The sequence below is a fragment of the Muntiacus reevesi genome, chromosome 5 (genome assembly GCF_963930625.1).
Source record: "Muntiacus reevesi chromosome 5, mMunRee1.1, whole genome shotgun sequence".
Classification (NCBI taxonomy): domain Eukaryota; kingdom Metazoa; phylum Chordata; class Mammalia; order Artiodactyla; family Cervidae; genus Muntiacus; species Muntiacus reevesi.
Window position 1 is genome coordinate 100,734,968 of NC_089253.1, and position 21,435 is coordinate 100,756,402.

The 21,435-nt window shown below is 41.7% G+C and overlaps 3 protein-coding genes across 4 annotated transcripts in view; 1 reads left to right on the forward strand and 2 right to left on the reverse strand.

Moving 5' to 3' along the window:
* AADACL3 (arylacetamide deacetylase like 3) overlaps window positions 1-651 on the reverse strand; it is a 109,354-nt gene extending 108,703 nt beyond the window's left edge. Inside the window, exon 1 of one of the 2 annotated variants that reach the window (XM_065936055.1) lies at window positions 371-651. The gene's annotated coding sequence lies outside the window, so the exon portion shown is untranslated. The remainder of the gene's footprint in view (window positions 1-370) is intronic. The other variant, XM_065936060.1, reaches the window with a different exon arrangement.
* PRDX6 (peroxiredoxin 6) lies at window positions 83-11,613 on the forward strand. Its single transcript, XM_065936062.1, has 5 exons — window positions 83-279; window positions 5,931-6,087; window positions 7,948-8,094; window positions 9,087-9,233; window positions 10,541-11,613. Exons 1-5 carry the CDS (start codon window positions 185-187, stop codon window positions 10,667-10,669), a joined length of 675 nt encoding a protein of 224 aa, XP_065792134.1. The 5' UTR covers window positions 83-184; the 3' UTR covers window positions 10,670-11,613.
* Window positions 11,614-18,401: 6,788 nt separating this feature from the next.
* SLC9C2 (solute carrier family 9 member C2 (putative)) overlaps window positions 18,402-21,435 on the reverse strand; it is an 86,411-nt gene continuing 83,377 nt past the window's right edge. The window contains exons 24-25 of the mRNA XM_065937169.1: window positions 20,182-20,367; window positions 18,402-18,506 (exon numbers count right to left, since the gene is read on the reverse strand). Of these exons, the coding sequence (XP_065793241.1) occupies window positions 18,402-18,506; window positions 20,182-20,367 (291 nt within the window). The remainder of the gene's footprint in view (window positions 18,507-20,181; window positions 20,368-21,435) is intronic.

Consider the following 21,435-nt stretch of genomic DNA (forward strand, 5'->3'; position numbering starts at 1 on the left):
ACCTGGCCCCGCCTCCTGGCCCCGCCTATAGCTCCCGCCGCGACCCCGCCTGTCTGGACTCGGCTTTGGTCCCGCCCCTGGAAGCCCCATTTATTCCGCCTCCAGCACCTACACCGCCAGAACCAGCAGGCTAGTGGCTGTCGGTGCTGCACCTCCTCCTACTCCCCGCGTCACTGCTGCCGCCATGCCCGGAGGTCTCCTCCTTGGGGACGAGGCTCCCAACTTCGAAGCAAATACTACCATCGGCCGCATCCGTTTCCACGACTATCTGGGAGACTCGTAAGTAGCCACCTCGTCGCCCTGCCCTAGCCTCGGGTTACGCCCGGACTCAGGGGTGCCTTCCCTTTTTCCTCCCTTCGGTCCTCCTCACCGCTCGGCCCCTGCTCGTCGCCTGCCTCCTCCCGGCACCGGTTCCTGCACGTGCGTCTCGTTGTCTGAACGCTTCTTCGCGGCGGCGCTGCGGAGGGGCAGCGACCCTCCAGCCCGCCCTGCACCGGCACTTGATCGCCTCTCGCTTCTTGGCCCCCGCGTGGTTGGGCTGGCTCCCGGATGAGGAAGGGGGAGGGGGAACAAAATTGGGTTCCCGCGGGTCCCAGGAATGGGAGGCCAGTGCGGAGGAGAGTTTGAGTCTATTTAGTTCTGTTGGGTAAACTGTGCGAGTAGCATGGTCCAGCCGAGGCCGGGAGGGGGAAGGGGCTGGGCAGCATCGGCGGTCAGTTCCCGGGACTCGTGCCCAGGGTCGTCCCTCCCTCCCTCCCTCCGTTCTGCAGTTCGTTCCCCGGGGAAGGTGGGTAGCCAAGGCCAGTCAAAGGACACGCCTGATGGCTGAAGGTTTAGGAAGGGCCCAGCGTGTTATCTGAGGGTTCTGCTTGCTGCAGTGGTATTTGCAGGCTTCTCAGCACAAAAAAATTTAAACCACCAGCTGCCAAATTGATGACTGAAAGACTTATTGTCCAAAGCCTCCGCCAGCTGCTAGAATTTGATTTGATAACAGCTTTGGGAGGAACCCAGAACACTCTGTGTGCGGGTGTGTCCTTTATTCCAGAACTTGCAGCACCCTGAGGGAAGGGCTTTCTGAGGTTGTTCAGTTTGCAGTAACTATGGGTAGGTCATGGACACCAACACCTCCCACTTGGAGGCCCTTGTGTTTAACAGCAGAGTGCTTCTTACTGCCCCTCCCCCTTCTGCCTAGCTCCCAGCCCCACGTAGCCTTGCCAAACTGGTGACCCGTGATCTAGCCTAGCAATCATACTATTATGACTAGGAGTATATTGGTGGAACTGTGGTTTGACAGCTTCTGAATCAGCAAACTTCAAGTTGATTAGATTTAATATGAAACATCCCAGCTGAGTCTAGTTATATTGTGGTTCTGGGATTCCAGTGCCTGCCCCCCCACACACACACTGTGGTCTAAGGCTTTACAATCTCTTCTTGCTTTGTATCCCTTTTATAAAGTGTCCAGGTGTATATATTACAGACAGAGGGTGAACTTTATGAGATGAATTAATGATAGGCCAAACCTCTGCAGAGCACCTGGGAGAGATTCTTAGGCCTAACCAACCTCTTCGAAGTGTGAGTTGCTCAGTTGTGTCTGACTTTTTCTGACCCCATGGATTGCAGCCTGCCAGGGAGAATCCATGGGATTCTCCAGGCAAGAATACTGGAGTGGGTAGCCATTCCCTCCTCCAGGGATCTTCCCAACCCAGGGATCAAACCCACGTCTCCCACATTGCAGGTGGATTCTTTACCACCTGAGCCACTGGGGATTTTTTCCAACCACTGATTAAGGGAAAAGCTAAGTTCTTTGAAAGAGAGGACTAGGCTAGAAAAAGGATGAGAAATGAAACACTCAGACCTTAAAAGCAGGCAAAGACTAAAGAAATACAGACCATGTCCAGTCTCATATTCAAATATCTAGGTATTAGTATTTCTCCAAAACTCCATGGGATTTTCAGAGAATATTTCTTCCCATTCTTAACCTACAGCCCCCACCCACATAAAACAAAACCTTGCCAAAGCTCTTAGGTTGTATAGATTGAAGCTAAATATTATTATGAAGCATATGTTTATTGTAGCAATAGTTATAATGATGTCACCATTTAAGCTAATCCTACTTGTTTGGATTTTTTGTTGATCTGATTAAAAGTGGTACCTTCTCAAGGAACCAGCAACAGGAAGATGAGAGAGAAAACTGCATCTGTAAACAAATAATACACAAGTCTGCCTTGGGTCAAGTATGAGAGAGTACTATTTCCTGTCTTACCCCAAAAATAAGTTTGAGCCTTTTATAACACTATAGTAAATGGATTGTGCTGAATATAATTTTTCCCAACTCCATTCTTCATGTGATTTCAGTTCAGACTATCAATTTTTGATCAGATGTGTTTTGGAGAAAAAAATTATGATTTCAAACATCACAGGTACCTACCCTTCCCCTGGACAATTGGAAACAGCCAAGGGGTTTGGGATGAGTTTATTGAGCCCAATCACCATATATATGTGATAGAAGCAGCTTCTTCACAGTACATCTTCACCAAACAAAACGTGGGTTTTCCTTGGGTTTTTCCAGGGGGTTAGTGAGTTGGGATCATCTCTCTTAAAGGAGGAAACCTTTTTGTCTTTTGAAAATGAAGGAAGGAAAGGGGATACTGTAGTTGTATTCCTCTGAAGAGCAGCAGTAGGGAGACTTAGAGGGGAACAGATCACAGTAAGACATTCTCAGGAGTTATGCTGTTCCTAGCCAGGAGCAGACTAGAGTGTGGTTTCTGAAGGGGAGGATATGAAGTGGCTTCAGACAGGTTTCCTTAACATGATTCAGCAAAACAGTGTCTTGACTCACAATGCAAAGAGAAGACCTGATTTTTCTAACTAATCACCTCTTTAACAATACAAGAGGAACTGCCCTGTTCATTTTTTTCCTCAACTTCTGGAGACTTTGCTTAAGTCTCATCTGACCCTTAAATAGAACCTTCACCACAGACTCTAAGGCCTAGATTGTACTCATAACTAGGTTAATTATTTTTAAACATTTTAAATAAATCTCTTATTGCCCTTTATATATATAAAAAAGTAAACATACCACATCCTCCCACAATCTTAAAAATATTACCTTCCTCTTCCCAGTCTTGCCAGAGGGCCATCCATCCTTTTTATAAGAAGGTCTTTTCCTTTCCTGAAACCTTGGGAGCTGAGTGGCAGATGTAGGTGGGAATTAGGTACCCTGTCTCTGCTTTCTTCTTTGTGCTTCAGGAAATTTGGCAAGCCTCGAGGAGGTCAGTGTGGCGTCTAGGCTACTGTGAGTAATCTACTAGTTTAAGGTCCTGCTTTAATGTTGTTAAGTCAACTAGAGTGTGGAAACTGAGTGTTAGATTTTCAGTTGAAAGAATAGTTTCTGCTGCCCAGAAGACAGTACTCCAAAGATTCTTGGTGACTGAGCTTGAAATGTGCTTAAAATTTATACAAGTTTAATCTTAGGCAATGATGATTTAGATAATACTATTTCCCTAAGAATCTGTAGTTGTAGAAATCAACATTGAAGGCTGTATTTTTTCTACCAGCTTGGTCTAAAGGAAGAAGAAACTGCATGTGAAGAGATAGGTGAAACTCTTAAAATGCTGTTGTTTTGTCAGGGTACAAATATTGGGTGTCCTGTTTAGCAAGTTAGATCAGTAAACTAGTTTTACATAAGTTTTTATATCTGTTCACGTAAAAGAAGCCAAGTTTCAGCTTTAACTTTACATATAAATAGAGGATAGAAGCCTATTTATTTCAGGTTACATAATGTGTTTATTATTTAAGTCAGGCATTGGTCTAGATTCAAGCATACTGGCTCATCCATTATTGGAGGTGAATGTCAGCATATCTGTGCTTAGAAAAAAATGTAGAAAGTGTAAAGGAGGGGAGAAGCTATTTTAGTAAGTATTTAGTTTGAATAGCACAGATTTTTTTAGCTGAAAAGGACTCAGGGTGGCTCTGGAGTTACTAAAGTAGGCAATACCCTGACAGTCTTTTTAAATATTTACCGTATTGAATTTCATATATTTGATTGAATTGGGCATGAAGCAGGTTTTTCTGGGGAGATAATTGAAAAGCATTCCACAACAGAAAAGTTTAAAAGTGATTGTCTTCCAGTATGGTACTGGCACAAAGACAGAAATATAGGTCAATGGAACAGAATTGAAAGCCCAGAGATAAATCCACATACCTATGGACACCTTATCTTCGACAAAGGAGGCAAGGATATACAATGGAAAAAAGACAACCCCCCTCTTTAACAAGTGGTGCTGGGAAAACTGGTCAACCACTTGTAAAAGAATGAAACTAGAACACTTCCTAACACCATACACAAAAATAAACTCAAAATGGATTAAAGATCTAAATGTAAGACCAGAAACTATAAAACTCCTAGAGGAGAACATAGGCAAAACACTCTCCAACATAAATCACAGCAGGATCCTCTATGACCCACCTCCCAGAATATTGGAAATAAAAGCAAAAATACACAAATGGGACCTAATTAAACTTAAAAGCTGTTGCACAACAAAGGAAACTATAAGCAAGGTGAAAAGACAGCCCTCAGAATGGGAGAAAATAATAGCAAACGAAGCAACAGACAAAGGATTCATCTCAAAAATATACAAGCAGCTCCTGCAGCTCAATTCCAGAAAAATAAATGACCCAATCAAAAAATGGGCCAAAGAACTAAACAGACATTTCTCCAAAGAAGACATACAGATGGCTAACAAACACATGAAAAAATGCTCAACATCACTCATTATCAGAGAAATGCAAATCAAAACCACAATGAGGTACCATTACACACCAGTCAGGATGGCTGCTATCCAAAAGTCTACAAGCAATAAATGCTGGAGAGGGTGTGGAGAAAAGGGAACCCTCTTACACTGTTGGTGGGAATGCAAACTAGTACAGCCATTATGGAGAACAGTGTGGAGATTCCTTAAAAAACTGGAAATAGAACTGCCATATGACCTAGCAATCCCACTCCTGGGCATACACACCGAGGAAACTAAATCTGAAAGAGACACGTGCACCCCAATGTTCATCGCAGCACTGTTTATAATAGCCAGGACATGGAAGTAACCTAGATGCCCATCAGCAGACGAATGGATAAGGGAGCTGTGGTACATATATACCATGGAATATTACTCAGCCATTACAAACAATTCATTTGAATCAGTTCTAATGAGATGGATGAAACTGGAGCCCATTATACAGAGTGAAGTAAGCCAGAAAGATAAAGACCAATACAGTATACTAATGCATATATATGGAATTTTAAAAGATGGTAATGATAATCCAATATGCAAAACAGAAAAAGAGACACAGATGTACAGAACAGACTTTGGGACTCTGAGGGAGAAGACGAGGGTGGGATGTTCTGAGAGAACAGCATTGAAACAAGTATACTATCAAGGGTGAAACAGATCACCAGCCCAGGTTGGATGCATGAGACAAGTGCTCAGGGCTGGTGCACTGGGAAGACCCAGAGGGATGGGATGGGGAGGGAGGCGGGAGGGGGGATCGGGATGGGGAACACATGTAAATCCATGGCTGATTCATGTCAATGTATGGCAAAAACCACTACAATATTGTAAAGTAATTAGCCTCCAACTAATAAAAATGAATGAAAAAAAAAAAGTGATTGTCTTCATGCGTGCATGCTAAGTCGTTTCAGTCCTTCAGTGTTGTCCCAAATGGAGTGGGTTCCCATGCCCTCCTCCAGGGGAATCTTCCTGACCCAGGGATGGAACCCACATCTCTTACATCTCTTGCTTTGGCAGGCGGGTTCTTTACCACTAGCGCCACCTGGGAATCCCCAATTGTCTTCATAAACATTTAAAAAGAAAGCATTTAAAAAGATGTTGGTGATCATCTCTTCATTCACTTGTGACCTTCTTTTCCTTATTCAGATGGGGCATTCTCTTCTCCCACCCTCGGGACTTTACCCCAGTGTGTACCACGGAACTCGGCAGAGCAGCGAAGCTGGCACCAGAATTTGCCAAGAGAAATGTTAAGATGATTGCTCTTTCCATAGACAGTGTGGAAGACCATCTTGCATGGAGCAAGGTACTACCTGTTGGCAGAAGCTTTGAGGTTATAGATCATGTTATAAATTTTATAGAGTAGCTTGGCCTTTTCGAGGTGAAGGTGATACTTTCTTTGATACTAAATGATAGAGAGTAGGAATTAGCTTGAATTAGGATAGAATAAAGCCAAAGCATATGGTTCTTTGCTTTTCAGGGGTGTAATGTAATGCCTGTCATCCAAATAGCAGGGTTGAGAGTTACTGCATCGCAATCATTGAGACTACAAGTGGCAGAAGGAAGAGTTTATAGCCAACTATATAATACTCTTTAAAGTATAGAAACACACCCAGGTTCACGTTTCCTGGTGAGCTTGTGCCTTTGAATTTTCAGAATTGCGATCACATTAAATAGGAAACAAGTCCCAACTTTACACCTGGTTATGTAGGAAACCTCAAGGTGCCTGTGGCATGAAACCATGTCGGTTGTTATTTTAGTGGTGGTGATGTGATAGACTGCTAGTGACAGAAGGAAGAAAGTTAAGCCCATAGAATTAAGAAACATGGTATAATTTGTTATCCATTTCAAAGTTCATGAATGCTACCTTTATCCTGTGGCGTCTCTGTGGCGTCTCTGAAATCCACAGAGGTTCTTAATCTGCTATGCCACCAACTCCTGTTTTACTTTCAAGGTGTCACAGAATACGTGACCTTATTCCAGGATTAACTCTTTTTCCTGACTTCCTAAAACTACCCAGATAAATTCCTCATTCTCCAGTCAATAGTTTATGCTCAGACTTGCCTATATGTTTCATTAATGTTGCTCCCTCTCCCTAGAATGTCTTCCTTTGCCTTGTGAAAATTGTATCCATCCTTCAAGGCCCAGGTCAAAGTCATACCCCGTCCTTAAACCCTTGCCTGGCTCAGCAGTCGTACACATGGGGAGGATGGTGTACTTCAGCTTCTGCCATTTGCATATTACCATCTTGCATTTGCTGCTACTTCTTACAAAAATCATCTAACCAAATTAGAAGTTCCTTTAGAGGCAGGAACTTTACTTATCTGTATCCCACATGTACTTACCATAATGCTTAGCCTACCTCAAGTGCAATTTCAATGCCAGATCAAATAATAAAGCTAGATGTTTTTTTTTTTTCCCCAAAAAAACTTCCCAGGATAGAAAAATGAATAAAGTTTTTTCACTAGGGGAGGAAGGCATGGAGAGCGGAAGCAAGTACATGTCCTTCAATTCAGACTTGGAATGCTTTGCTTTTTATGTGTATTTCACCCTAGTGTAAATTCACCTCAGCCTTTTTACCTGTAAGAGATTTACCTTTGACTTGTTCCTGAAGTGAATATTCAACTCTATTTTTTGCTCTAAGCTTTGTATTTCTTCTCATTTCTTAATATCTTTGTTTTCAGTAGCTTAATGTCTGAGTCAGGGTGCTTTTGAGGCAGGGGTCAGATCAGTACCATATCTACAGAATTATCTTTGCCTGTGACATAATTTCTGGATGTGAACTCATTGTTACTGGTGGTTTTTTTTACAGTGTTTGGGTACTCAGAGGTACCTGGGATTAACGTCTTAACTCTGTATTATTCCACTTTTAGAGAGTTTAATGCTGCTTTCTCAAAGCAATAAAAACACGATGAATTTGAAGAGCCTTGAACATGAAAAGGCTCTAGATTATAACTGAAGTACTATACCCGACTGTTGTTTCTGTCAGTGAACAGTTGGGATAAGGCGTGTTCATTTATAAATTTTCTTATTAAAATTGTGTAGAGAAATTATTATGATTATGGTCCTCTCTTCCCTGCCTTACAAAATGATGGCTGTTAACTGATTGCATTTAGAGGATATGCCTGCTTTAGACTTCCCTTTTTCCCTTTCCCCTTCATTTCAGGATATCAACGCTTACAATGGTGAAGAGCCCACGGAAAAGTTACCTTTTCCCATCATTGATGATAAGAATCGGGACCTCGCCATCCAGTTGGGCATGCTGGACCCAGCAGAGAAAGACGAAAAGGGCATGCCTGTGACTGCTCGTGTGGTGAGTTGTGCACATTCACTACTAGATAATCAGAAAACATCTAGAAAACATCTGTCTGAGTATAAATGCCTGGGGCAACTCAAGTAAATGGGTGAACATCTCCAGTTAGGAGATAAGTGTCTGCTGGCACTCTCACTTTTTCTCTAAATGCTGGTACAAAGTAAAATTTTTCAGCTAACTTATTAATAAACTGCTTAATTCACAGCTTTTGGAAATCTACATAAAAATAGTTATCCTAACATGTCATCTAGAATTGTGAAATCTTTTGCTATAGTTCTCCTGACAGCCCTCTCTTTAAAAGCAGTGGGTCATAGCCTACTTCATAAGGCATCTCTTGTTTTGAATTCTTATTTGTTCTGTCCTTATCCACCAGAGAACAAACTTATCCCCACATCTGCAAAAATATATAAAATTTTGAGGACCATTGTCAACTCCCATGGGGCTTCCCAAGTGGCTCAGTGGTAAAGAATCTGCCTGCCAAAGCAGGAGACGTGGATTTGATCCCTGGGTTGGGAAGATCCCCTGGAGTAGGGAATGGCAACCCACTCCAGTATTCTTGCCTGGGAAATCCCATGGACAGAGGAGCCTGGCGGGCTATGGTCCATAGGTCACAAAAGAGTTGGACATAACTTAGTGAGTAAACAACACCATCAACTCCCATTAGTGTTATTTTTATGGTTATTTTCCATAGTTAACATAGTACCTTCCTGAGGCCTTTTCTGGATTCAGTTCACAAGTCAGTTTTTCTTACTGAGATAGCCAAAACCAAATATAATTCCCTTTAAGTTTAGGAATATAACATAGAGAAGAAAATCATAACTATTCCAACTACCCAGTTTGTTTGGCATATCTTTCCAGATACTTGGGAGCTTTTGTTATTTTGTTTTGTTATGCCCTTGAACATTTTTAATGACTAAAGAGCCTTATAAGAGGCTTTAATATAAAAAACATGCAGAGAGTTCTTCCTGTTTATGTGTCTGTGTACTTTGCAGGTGTTTATTTTTGGTCCTGATAAGAAACTGAAACTGTCCATCCTCTACCCAGCTACCACTGGCAGGAACTTTGATGAGATTCTCAGAGTAATTATCTCTCTCCAACTGACAGCAGAAAAGAGGGTGGCCACCCCGGTTGACTGGAAGGTAAAGATGCTAAGAGGGCAGAACTTTAGCCACCCCAACTTGCCTGGAAGGCCTCTGGGGCCATCTGAATGGCTCCCTTTAGGGTGTTATCTAGGGCTGTGTTTCTGGCATGCAAATATACTGGGAGGATTTTTCCTCTTTGCTGAGTTTAGGATTTATGGAGAGGCCATTTTCCAGTGTCTTCAACACCTTTTATACAAAACACAAACTCCCTATATTTCTAACTTTTAGGTTATTTGGACAGATTAATTGGTTAGAATGATTCCTTTTCCTACATAAAAGGATTTAAAAAAAAAAAAAAAAAAAAAACTTGAACTCTTCCTGATGGCAAAACATTTATAGCAGAACTTAGTTTGACCACTTAAGTCATGGGTATAAAACTATTTGGTGTATTAATGTCTTGAAACATTTCTCTTAAGCTTCGGTCTTTTAAACCCATGTAGAATTCTCTGAAACCTGTTCATGAATTTTTAATCTCTATGATTCCTGCAGTATGTAGGAAACGGATAATATCACAAGAGTTTCTTAATGTCGCTACATTTTTTAATCTGCTAACCTGAATACCTGGTCTTGTTATTTTGCTTCATCTGACCAGCAAAAACCATTGAAATTGTGTCCATTCATTGAACCTATGTTTACTGAGCCCAGACAGTGGGCATTGGGATTTAGCAGTGAACAATCAGTGTAAAGTCCCTGCCCTCACAAAACTTACATTCTAGTGGGTAAAGACCAACAGTAAAGTTTATAGTACCTTAGGTGACAGTGTATGACAGAGAGTAATCATGCAAAGGTGGGGAAAAGGGGAGCAGAGGTGGGAGGAGTTGCTTTTATATTTGGCTGTCAAGGAAGGAAGGCCCTTCTCTGAAGAGACCTTTGGGGAAGACATAAAGAAAGCGAGAGACCAAGTCCTGCATCTTTAGGAGGGAAGAGCACAGCAGGCTTAAAGGAACAGCTAAGGAGTTTTCCTAGAAAAGTGAGTTTGGCACGTTCATGGAACAGGAGAGCCACAGGCCTGGAAAAGGCAGCAGGAGTTGAAGGTAGGGACCAAGGGTGAAACAGGAAGCTGGGTTCAGTCACACAGGGTAGGACTTATTTAGAATTAAATTTTAAAATGCAGTAGCAAACCATTATTGGGTTTAAAGCAGGCCTATTTCTTGTTAAGGTGGGGAAATACTTCTCTTCCCAGAAGTGTCAGAGATCAATTTGTGAAAGCAGAATACCTCAGGGGGAGAGAGCAAAGCAAAGGAGACTTGATTATTCTCATCATGAAAGATTGAATTTCACCATTCTCAATGTCTTTTCAATAGAATGGGGACAGCGTGATGGTCCTTCCAACCATCCCCGAAGAGGAAGCCAAAAAACTTTTCCCTAAAGGAGTCTTCACCAAAGAGCTCCCATCTGGCAAGAAATACCTCCGCTACACACCCCAGCCATAGGCTCGCCACAGAGTTGGTTCTGGAGCTGCCCACTTAGCACCATGAGCCAGAGGACGCCCGCTGTCCATCATGTTTCCCCGCAGCAGTCCATTAAAAACATTCTGGTGTGATCACAGCCAAGGTCTTTAGGTTGCTATACTACTGGCTTATTAAATGAAAACAGCACTAAAAATTCCTTGGGATCCTTTGTGCCTTCAGCAGCTTTCTCCTCTGTTCATATATCTTCGCACTCTCTGCTGACTCTCCTCGAAATTTGAGACTTATATGGATCTGACCAAGAGGTGGTATCAGTTTATGGTCAAAAAAGCCTGCTTTGCTCCATCATTACTGTGTTGGCCAAAATGTTCATTTGGCTTTTTAAAACGTGAACGAACGTTTTGGCCAAGCCAATAGAATGACTGTCAGGTTTGGGTTTTTTTTTTTTTTTGCTCTTCTAATCAAATCCTCTGTTACCCATTTTGGGAAGGAATAGAACTTGGGGTTCAACTTCCTGTGTACATATCTATGTGTGTAACCTAAGAACTTAGAGTAACCCGGAAGTTCTTCAGTATTCCATGTTTTGATCACAACTGGGGGAAAAAACCTTTTCAATTCAGTACTTTTCTAGTAGATAAATAAAAGATGAGCCTGGGGAGAGAATCTTTAAATATTTTGCTATCAAGAAAATTTTTCAGTAAATTTCTATTGAAAGCGAGAAGCTACGGAAAAGGCTCCACTTGCCTCCAGAGAGGTGTAGCAGAAGGCATGACAGTGCCAGGTGCCTTTTTGGAGAATTTCTGGATGTCAGTCTGTTCTACGATGATGTGCACGTCAAAGGGCCCGCCATGGGGAGAGGGAGAGGACGACTGAAAATGTTTATCTATTCTTACAGTGGGGGAGGGAGATGTTTCTCTGAATTTTGCTTCTTAGGGATCAGCAAATAAATCCTTTTGTCTAAAACGTGATCAGAGAATTCTGTTGTCACATTTTGAGGTACTAGTTCAGACTCATGTCCTGAGGGCAAGACGTCTCCTTGCTAGGACTGACACTGATGCTTCTCTCCAAAGACAGATGTATAAAAGTTCACGTAGTGAAAACGGAGGAGCCGCTGATGAAAATGTGATCCTGCCACATCTCCTGGCCTACTTAGCACCTTCGTATTACTTACGTGGGCCCTGTGGAATCTCTGACCCCTGCAACAAAGAGCTCCGCTAACCTAATACCTTAACAGGGGTGCTGGATTTAAGTATACCAATCTTGAGGGTGATGGGACATCTGCTTTTCTGGAAAGAGAATGAAGGATTCCCAACTCAAGAGTCTCTCAGACTTACTATACTGCCTAGGTTTAGAAAGAAGGGCCCCATACCTGGTATAATCTCTTGCATGTAGCCCTCTATACCTTCACTGAGTAGAATAACATAAAGTCTGATCCCTGGTGCTGTGTTTTAGAGAAGTCATTAATTTTTCATTTCCTTGATTTCACCACATGTAAAATTTGGGTGATGCTAAGAAGGTTGAGAAGGAAGGTGAAAATTCCAAGTCATATCCTTGGGAATGCTGGTCTGAGAGAGACTTGGCTGGCATCTTGCTGTCACCTCTTCTCCAAGTCACTGTGTTTTCTGCTTAAAGAATTAAGACTATCTGGTGCTCTTTAGCACTTCTCTTTTGAGTAACCCCTGGCTCCTCAGATCTTGTCACCTCCCTGTTAGGTTCCTCACTGTTCTCTTCCCTTGGCTATTCACCTTCATTCCTGCCTCTCAGAGAGAGTCTGGCTTAAGTCGAAATCTCCAACATTAATTATTCACACATGAGTCTTACCTTTACTGACAGATGGGACATTGGCCATTAAATTTATAAACTCAAAATCAAATTCATCAATTATTCCCCCAATAAATACATTGCCCCTCTTATCACTCAGGCATATAAACCTTGATGTTTTGTTTAGCTATATCTATCTACCCTACCCACATAGATTACGTCAGTATAAAAATGCTGAAAAACTCAAGGAAAAGGGAGGTTATGTACCCACAAATTAATTTCTGGTTCTATCACGAAGCAGCCATGAAGCCATGGGAGTGTGAGTATTCTCCAAATGTAAAATGTTACATAATGAATATGTGTTGAGAGGGTAGTAGTCCTTTTTTTTTTCTTTTTAAACTTGGCATGGGAAGGAGAATTCCCCTTTCCAGAATTGTTGCTTTCAATTTCATAGAATAGATTTAATAAATCCAAAATTTATTAAGTGAAAATGAATTATATGGCTGTTGTGGCTAAGAGAAGCTTAAGAATTTAAGAGGCAGTCTACTGGGTGCCTTCTCAAAGAATCAGTAAATGCTTTGGCTAGAAGAGATAGCCATCTAAGATTTGCAAAGTGACTTGAGGTTCCTGGGTGGTCTGACCTTACCTCCAACCATTCCCCTGAGGGTAAGAATCCTCATTGAGAGGCTCAGAAAGGGGTAAAGAGCTAGAATGGCTGTCTAAAGGGACTTGTCAAGATGCCACTTGGATGTAGTGAACTGGCACAGTGATTTACTCGATTTGACTTCCACCGCTTTGGACAATGCAAATTGAGGAAATACAACTTTGATTCAAACTTAAAGGGTACGTTAACTAGTTAAAAAGGCATTGCCACTTTGTCAGTGATTGGTTCAGCAGTGAGCACTGAGACACAAATAGAGGATCATGAGTTTCTACAAGAATTCTTTCTCAAACAAGAGCAACTAGAAGCCGTTTTTCTCTCTCATACTGAAAATAAACAAGAAAACATGAGACCCTGCTGCTGCAGCTAACTTACAACCTGGGAGCAGGGATCCAGCCATAGAATGAGGCTGTAAAAAGGTCAACAGCCAAGTTGAGAGAAAGGAAAACATCTGACCCTTCATGCTCTTCACTGAGTCTAACAAGTGTGAACCCGTCCTACCTCTGGACTACTATAACATAAAATAATAAATTACCAGACTTCCTTGGTGGCTCAGTGGTAAAGAATCTTGTCTGCCAATGCAGAAGACATGCATGCGTTTGATCCCTGATTCGGGAAGATCCCACACGCCACAGAGCAACTAAGCCTGTGTGCCACAACTATTGAGCCTATGCTTTAGAGCCCCGGAGCTGCAACTACTGGCCCCACGTTGTTACCCCAACAACTGAAGCCTGAGCACCTGAGAGCCTGTGCTCCGCAAGAGAAGCCACCACAATGAGAAGCCCACACACTGCAACTAGAGAGTAGTCCCCACTCTCCGCAACTAGAGAAAAGCCTGCACAGCAATGAAAACTCAGCACAGCCAAAAATAAGTAAATAAAATTTTTTTAAGTAATAAAAATAAATTACCTTAGTATTTAAGCCTCTTTGAGTTGGGTGTTCTGGTACCTGAGGCCAAAAGCATCCTAACTGATACACATAGAATTAAGTGTCCTCTAGTTATTTCAAATAACATGATAATGTGCCTCATAAGATTGTAGACCCCACCACAGACTGACATCTGTTTTTTTGCTACTTCTTTATCCCCTATCTTGTGGAACTCAAGCTTCAATATGCATTAAACTACATGAGGAGTGTGTTAAAATAAGCAGGTCAGGGCCCTTCCCCCAGACATGGGTTCCACAAGTGGCCAGAAGTTCTTCATCTGTCACAACCCAGGTGGTCGTGATGCAGTATACAGCAGACACTGCAGTTCACCATAGCCATTTCCCCTTATTCTTCATGAAAAATGCCCAGATTGTATTAAGGGTGCCAAGTTGAGGTGCCAGTTAAAATTCATGCTAAGATGACAGGTGGGTGTGGTCATGTGACAGTGTTGGCCTGTGGTGGGGTCTCTTCCTAAAAGTGTCTTGCCTCACTGAAAAGCAAATGGGATGACTGAGTTACAGATGTCACTTTGCCACCCTGAGGATAAAAGTCACAGGCCAAGGATGAAAGATAGGGAGTCTGAAAGGAAACCGGGTCTGTGATAACTTCCTTAGCCAGACAGTCCCGGTTGCAGGACTGCTGTTAGGTGTGGCTGCACCTAACATTTGTTGACATGTAAGTGCTCCACGAGCCACTCTGAGAAATACTGCCCTGTTCTAGGTATCTGGAGGGGCTTGACTTTTTCTCCTGTGTTTTCTTCTATTCTTTCTTCTATTATGGTTTTCCCTGGAGTAGAGAATCATGTATTCTTTTAAAATCTTGTTGAAATGAAAAGGAATAATGGATCCTAACTATTAAACAATCACCATAAAATTCAATTTTATTTGACTTTTTAAAGTAAAATGAAAAGTGATATTAAATAGTACTATGCAATGTACGATTGTTAATTTCTCCTAAACTGCTTTTAATAACTAAGATTATGGAACATGGGTCCATTCTTCAATATTTACTAGATTGAGGATGGGGGGAAATAACTTTACTCTATAAAATGTTAGGGAGGTACCAGTTGTAGCAATAACACATCAAAATTAATAGTTCCTATGCTTTAGATAGTGATGGGTTAATTGTACAATGCTTTTGATAACTTCTACTCTATCATAGGTTGCTCTCAGCTGGATGCAGGATTTCATTTGCTAAACCATAAGTTTAAGGTATCTGAAGGATTTTGAACATCTCAGGTATAAATGCAACTACTTAAAATTAGAGCTTTTGCAGCAGTCCATCAAAATTGTTTGTAAAATAAATGCAGAGATAAATTGCTTTAGCAGTTTGTGAGTAAACTTGCCAGGTAGTGTTTCAGCACTTGAGTCAGGATATTAGCTCGGCCTCTAAACTGACTCCATGTATCACGTAAGTGCCATTAAAGTCCTTTTCTAAAATGGGATCCAATTTCCAACTATAAAAGAAAGTCAAAAGTAACATATGAGACTATGAGCATTTCAGAAAAAAAGAAAAACAGTAAGTGCAATCAGAAAACCTACTGAAAAGTTTCCATTTAATTATCTGGAACACTCCCTTTAGAAGAGCTTACATATTAAAGACTGAGTAAGTAGGTACCTGGTGCATCACTATCCCAACAAGCATCATCTTGTAAAGAGATACATTCACTTAGTTAGAGTAGTGTATCAAAGTGCACTTAAAGAGAAATGTGAGGAGAGTTGAATTCCTGTTAACTTTGTGACTGATTGCAAGACAAACTGGAAACTTTTCTCCTAATTGTAGTGAGAATTTTTTTAAATAAGAGGACCTGGAAGAGACAGTGGCAAGTGACAAGCCAAATCACTAGACGCCTAATGAGGTGTCACATTTGTGAAATAGATCCCTTTAAGAAAGAGGATGACCCAGGAAGACTGCCTACAAGGAATTCAATTGTTTTGTTTAGAGGAACCAATAACCATCGGTTTGGTCAATGCAACTTTCCTTTTCCCAACAGACACACTGCACACCACCCTGATTGTCATAAATGATAGTCATAGGCCCAGAATTTCTATTAAAAGTTTCTTAGGGTGGTGTGATGGTCAAGGGACTTATGAAGCTGCATTTCCACAGCACATCATTTTTTCATAGAAGACATGTTTTCTGGACTGACTTGGCAACTGGGGGAGGGAGGGTGCTGAAGGCTCCTGAAGCCCATTCTTGGCACCACTGTTGTTGCAACATGGCCCACTCCTGCGTTTGCCCACCATCCTGTTGCATTGTCATAGCTGTCTTCTCCAATCCACTCCACCCAGCAGTGGGTCTGGCCCAAGTGAACTCTCTTAGGGGCCCTCACAGAGATCCCTTGAGTAACAAGCTTTGCAGGCTACTCTCCTCCCCACCAGACTTGCCTCCATATTGTCCTTGCCCAGTGTGACCAGCCCTCTCCCTTGCCTGCCAATGATCCCTGGATTTAGGATGATTCCACATCCCAAGGAACAACTAAGCCTGTGCGCCACAACTAACTTGGGCCTGCGTTCTAGAGCCTAGGAGCTGCAACTATTGAAGCCTGCATGCTTAGAGCCTGTGCTCTGCAACAAGAGAAGCCACTGCAATGAGAAGCCTGCACACCACAATGACGGTAGTCCATGCTTGCCATAACTCGAGATACCCCATGGATAGCAATGAAGACCCAGTGCAGCCAAAATTAATTTTTTTTAAATAAATAAATATCACAGAAGGGAATTAGGAGGAGGGAAATTGGAAGAGGGAATCACAACAAAATTACGATTTTCAAAAATATTCTATAATTTTAACTGTTAAGTAATTCAGGTGAACTCTAATCCCAATTTTCCCATATTAAAGCATTCCCACTAAGAGTTTCTTTTCTCACCACCTACATGTTGCTACTTCACTTCACAACTTATTTTCACTGTGTAGTTTAATAGTCACAATAAGAAAACTCCAGTGTCAAGTTAATTACCTCATCTTTTTTCTTCCACTGGTAGTCTCTCTTAGTCATTCCGAGACCAGTGTTGCCTGAGCCAAATCCAAATAAATGCATAAAAGAGAAAAATTACATTAGCAATTTCAGAGTACTGGTAGTGAAAGGATATTCTGAAATCTCAGTCTACTTCCTCCCTTCAAGTCTCCCCATTCAGATGGGCTTTTTACATTTTTCCCTCAAGGAGATTTGTGAACTAGGCTCACAAAAGTCCAATACAAGGGCTGGCAAATCCAAATGAGAACAGGTAGGTCACACAGACTGAGTGGTTTGGATATAACACAAGAGGGAGGGTGTGGACTGTGGCAAACCACAGAGCATATGCTTCCTGTGTAGGAGCCAGCGATGCTCAGCTCTATCTGGTTGTTGCCACACACAGCCAAAAGGACTGAGTGTTCAAGACTTTCCAGTTTTTTTTTAAGACAAGCTCAAAATCTGTATTTTTTTAAATGTGAAATTTCTGGATGTTCATACTTGACAATTTTAAAAGAAAACACAGATGTAAGCCAAATACAGTGTACTGGCTGGATCAAGTCCATGGGACTGCCACTTGTGACTTTCATCCCAGACTCGTTGGGGAATGCAGATAATATATTTCCCTCACTCTAAAAATTTCGCCAACTCAATAGCCCTCGAGGTGCTCAATGGAGCTGACACTAGACCCTGAGCTCCCAGCCTTGCCATATACTCCTGTCCCCCAGCTGTGCTGTGAAAGCAGCAGAGTGGCAGACCTAAAGACACTGTGAAGGCTAAATTAGAGGAGCAAATCAAGGATGATTGTGATTTCAAGCTGGAGTAGCTGGGGAAATGGTGACCCTGTGCTTGGTAAGGCAGGATGCTAAGCACTGAACAAAGGATCTTGAATGCATTTTCCCTACAGCAAGGCCTGCCTAGAAAGTCTTCTTTACAGTATGCTTAGCACCATGATATAAGCAAATAGGCATCATATGCACTTAGTGACAATAATTATGTAGTGACTATCAAAGTCACCTCAAAGCAAGTCATTTGAGTTTTGGTTGTGACCGTGACTTGGATTATTCCACGAGCATGGGTTAGATTCTATGTTCCCTTTGGTCGTTGAGAGAAAACCCGCTCCACACCTGGGCCTGCTGCGAGTCTATTCCCCCACCCCCCACTCCTGCTCTGCCCCCCAGCAGCACTATGGGGCTCCAGCTTATAGGATCAGAGTAAAGGTGGCAGCTGCTACCCCCCACAGGGGTGTGGAAGGAGACACACGAGAGAGTCAGAGTCACCTGGACTTCAGTGTCTGAAAGTCTCTGAAATGTGACCTCCCAGAAGCAGTGTGGCAGCCAGGGTGGGCCCATGAATGGAGACAGATGACAAACGCATACAGCGCCCTCAAATCATTTTTTTAGAATAAAATGAAGCTCATATATCAAAATTCTTTCTCAGTGGTTTGCCTACAACTAAAGAGCTACCCCCTTACCCATGACCTTGGCATTAGCATCATTTTTGTCAGGTGCAGGTGCTTGGATAACCAACAGCTTGCTTAAATCTGAAGTTCCCTGAACCTAAAGGAGAAAAGTCAAAATCAGTCAAAAGAGCATTCTTTGATCTCTAAACTGGCTGCCTCCTAGCCTTTCCAAAGAATATAAAAAAATAAGCCAAACACAGAACTGAGCCTCCAACCTAAGCTCTATCTTTTTCATTTCAAACCCTCTTTAACCTTGTTCCAAAGAGTCTTGGATAGGTAGGGGATGGGTGGATGGATGGATGGAAGAACAGTTGAATGAATGGATTCTTACATGGGCACATGGCTTAAAACATGAAAAAAGTAAGCGATCAAAAATGTAAAATAATTTTAGGAAGTCTTGGGCCAGGAAGTTATCTTTTGCATTTTTATAAATATCAGAAAGGAAATTTCTACACCTTATTTGTAACCAATTTGGAAAATGGAATCCCCAGCATCCATTGAGTTATTTTTATTCCAACATTAACATTCGAGGGCTCAGGCCCTAGCCTTTCCAGATAGGAACATAAATAAGCTTTTTTCCCTGAGCTTTTGCCCCAGCTGCCACAAAATCTGCCCTCCCAGAATGCAAGCAGCATACGTAAGTCACATATAACTATCCTTTCTAGATATTATCACATTTTATCTCATTTAATCCCCACAAGAAATTTATGAGATGGCTGCTGCTATTATCCTCATCTTAGTAAGAGGAAATTGAGGGTCAGTAGGCGTCTTTCTAGGTGCTTAGCCTCACACACCTAATGGGCACAGGCGTCAGGTCTTAAACCCAAATATGCCTGACTCCAAACTCTGGTGTCTTAACAAAGCTGTGGGGATTGCTCCCGTGGTCCCCTACCCCTTATTTCAAAGTTAAAGTGATTTTTCACTTTCTATTTAAAAAAATTAAATTACCTTCACCTTCTGAACTGTTGGGAGATTGACAAAATAAGTATGTTAGGAAAGTGGCAAGTGCACTTTTTAGGAGCTTAACCAACTTTTCTAGGACTCAAGTTTTCATTAAATTAATGACCTTTCTCAGCCTGAACAAGCAGAAAAGGTCTCTCCCAAAGGGGAGAAACTTGTTACCAAAAGAAAGAGATGCTAGCTCTTCTCACAGCCTCTTAGTCCTCATACTTGCGCTCTGTCCTCACGTCACAGCTGTGGTCTAACAGCAAGTGGCTTCACCCATTAGGGACCTGGTTTCTATTCTTCCCATCCCCTGTTATATCCCAGGCACTCACCCGTCCCCCTCCCTTACAGAGGCATGGAATGATGAGGTTTTAGGGTCCTCTATTGAGTCGTGCCCCTAGGCCTTAATGTGGCAACAAAGTGACATGACCCTGATGCATCTCCCTTCTTATCGACCAGCGCAGATACTTCCAGAACCATCCTAGCAAGCAGTGTCACTGCCTTACACACAAACTAGGAAAAATGCTCCCCATCCTTCTCTGGGGAGGCACAGCCCATGCCAGGGCAAAGAGCTTGGCAAGCAGAGAGTAGGCAGATCCCTGCCCCACTGGCCCCTCAGGTACACTCTCATGCAGGGCACAACTTGCACAACACAGCACACAAGCCCTGGGGACATTCTGACTGTTTTGTTAAGGGCAGGTGAGAACTATAGGGTCTTTCTAGGTTTAGAGAAACCTAAATTTCTTTAAGATGGTTAGTTGAGTTTTTAAAGTCACTTATGGGGCACCATGAAAAGCAAAAGACTCTTAAGAAATGACCCTCCTTACCTGTTCACACGTTTTAGGTAAAATGTAAGGTGCAAAATATGGTACCTCTGTCTTGGTATCAATAACACTGCCATACACAAGAATAACAAATTTCATGTTCACGTTATCAATACTCATTTCATTATAGCTTGATAAAGTCTCCACATATGCATGATTGAGCATCACACACTTCTGAAATTTTAGGTCCTACAATAAAATTAGATTTTTTTCTATAAATCATATAAAATAACACATGATATCAAGAAGAAAGCATATTCCACATGAAAAGATGTTCAACAACATTAATCATCAGGGAAATGCAAACCAGCTCAACAGAATGGCTATCATCAAAAAGACAACAAGTAACAAGTACTGGCAAGGATGTAGAGAAAAGGGGGAATCTTTTGTGGACTATTGGTGGGATTGTAAATTGGTAGAGCCACTATGTAAAATAGTAGGAAATTCCTCAAAAAATTAAAAATTAAACTACCATATGATCTAGCAGTCTCACTCCTAGGCATATATCTAAAGAAAAGATACATGCATCCTAATGCTCACTGGACCAATTTTCACAATAGTCAAGGCATGGAGACAACCTAAATGTCCAACAACAGAGGAATGGATAAAGAAGACTTGGTACATATATACCATAGAATAGAACAGAATGAAGTAACGCTGTTTGCAGCAACATGGATGGACCTAGAGATTATCATACTAAGTGAAAGAAGCCAGACACTGAAAAACAAACATCATGTGACATTATTTATTATGTGGAATCTTAAAAAATGATACAAATGAACTCATCTACAAACTTATGATTACCAAAGAGTGAGGGGGGGATAATCACATACACACTACTATATATAAAATAGATAGCCAACAAGTATGTATTATATAGCACAGGGAACTATACTGATGTTTTGTAATAGTCTCTAAGGCAAAAAGAATCTGAAAAAGAATACAATATATATATTATAACTGAATCACATTGCTGTACACACGAAAATAACAAAACATTATAAATCAAGTATCCTTCAATTTGTTTTTCAAAAAAATCCATGTGTAGGTATTTGTGTGGACATAGTTTTTGGACATAGTTTTTTAACTCCTTTGGGTAAATATCAAAGAGAGTGCTTGCTGGATCATATGGCAGGAGCATGTTTGTTTTGTAAGAAACCACCAAACTCTCTTTCAAAGTGGCTGTGTACCATTTCAATGTTCATCCCAGTCCCCAAGAAGGATACCAAAGAATGTGCTAACCACTGGACAACTGCA

Bases quoted from the DNA above. Each gene is read 5' to 3' on its own strand.
- PRDX6 (XM_065936062.1), top strand. From the start codon at position 185: ATGCCCGGAGGTCTCCTCCTTGGGGACGAGGCTCCCAACTTCGAAGCA. The intron at 8,095-9,086 runs GTGAGTTGTGCA...TGTACTTTGCAG, and splicing joins TGCCTGTGACTGCTCGTGTG to GTGTTTATTTTTGGTCCTGA. The intron at 9,234-10,540 runs GTAAAGATGCTA...TCTTTTCAATAG, and splicing joins CCACCCCGGTTGACTGGAAG to AATGGGGACAGCGTGATGGT.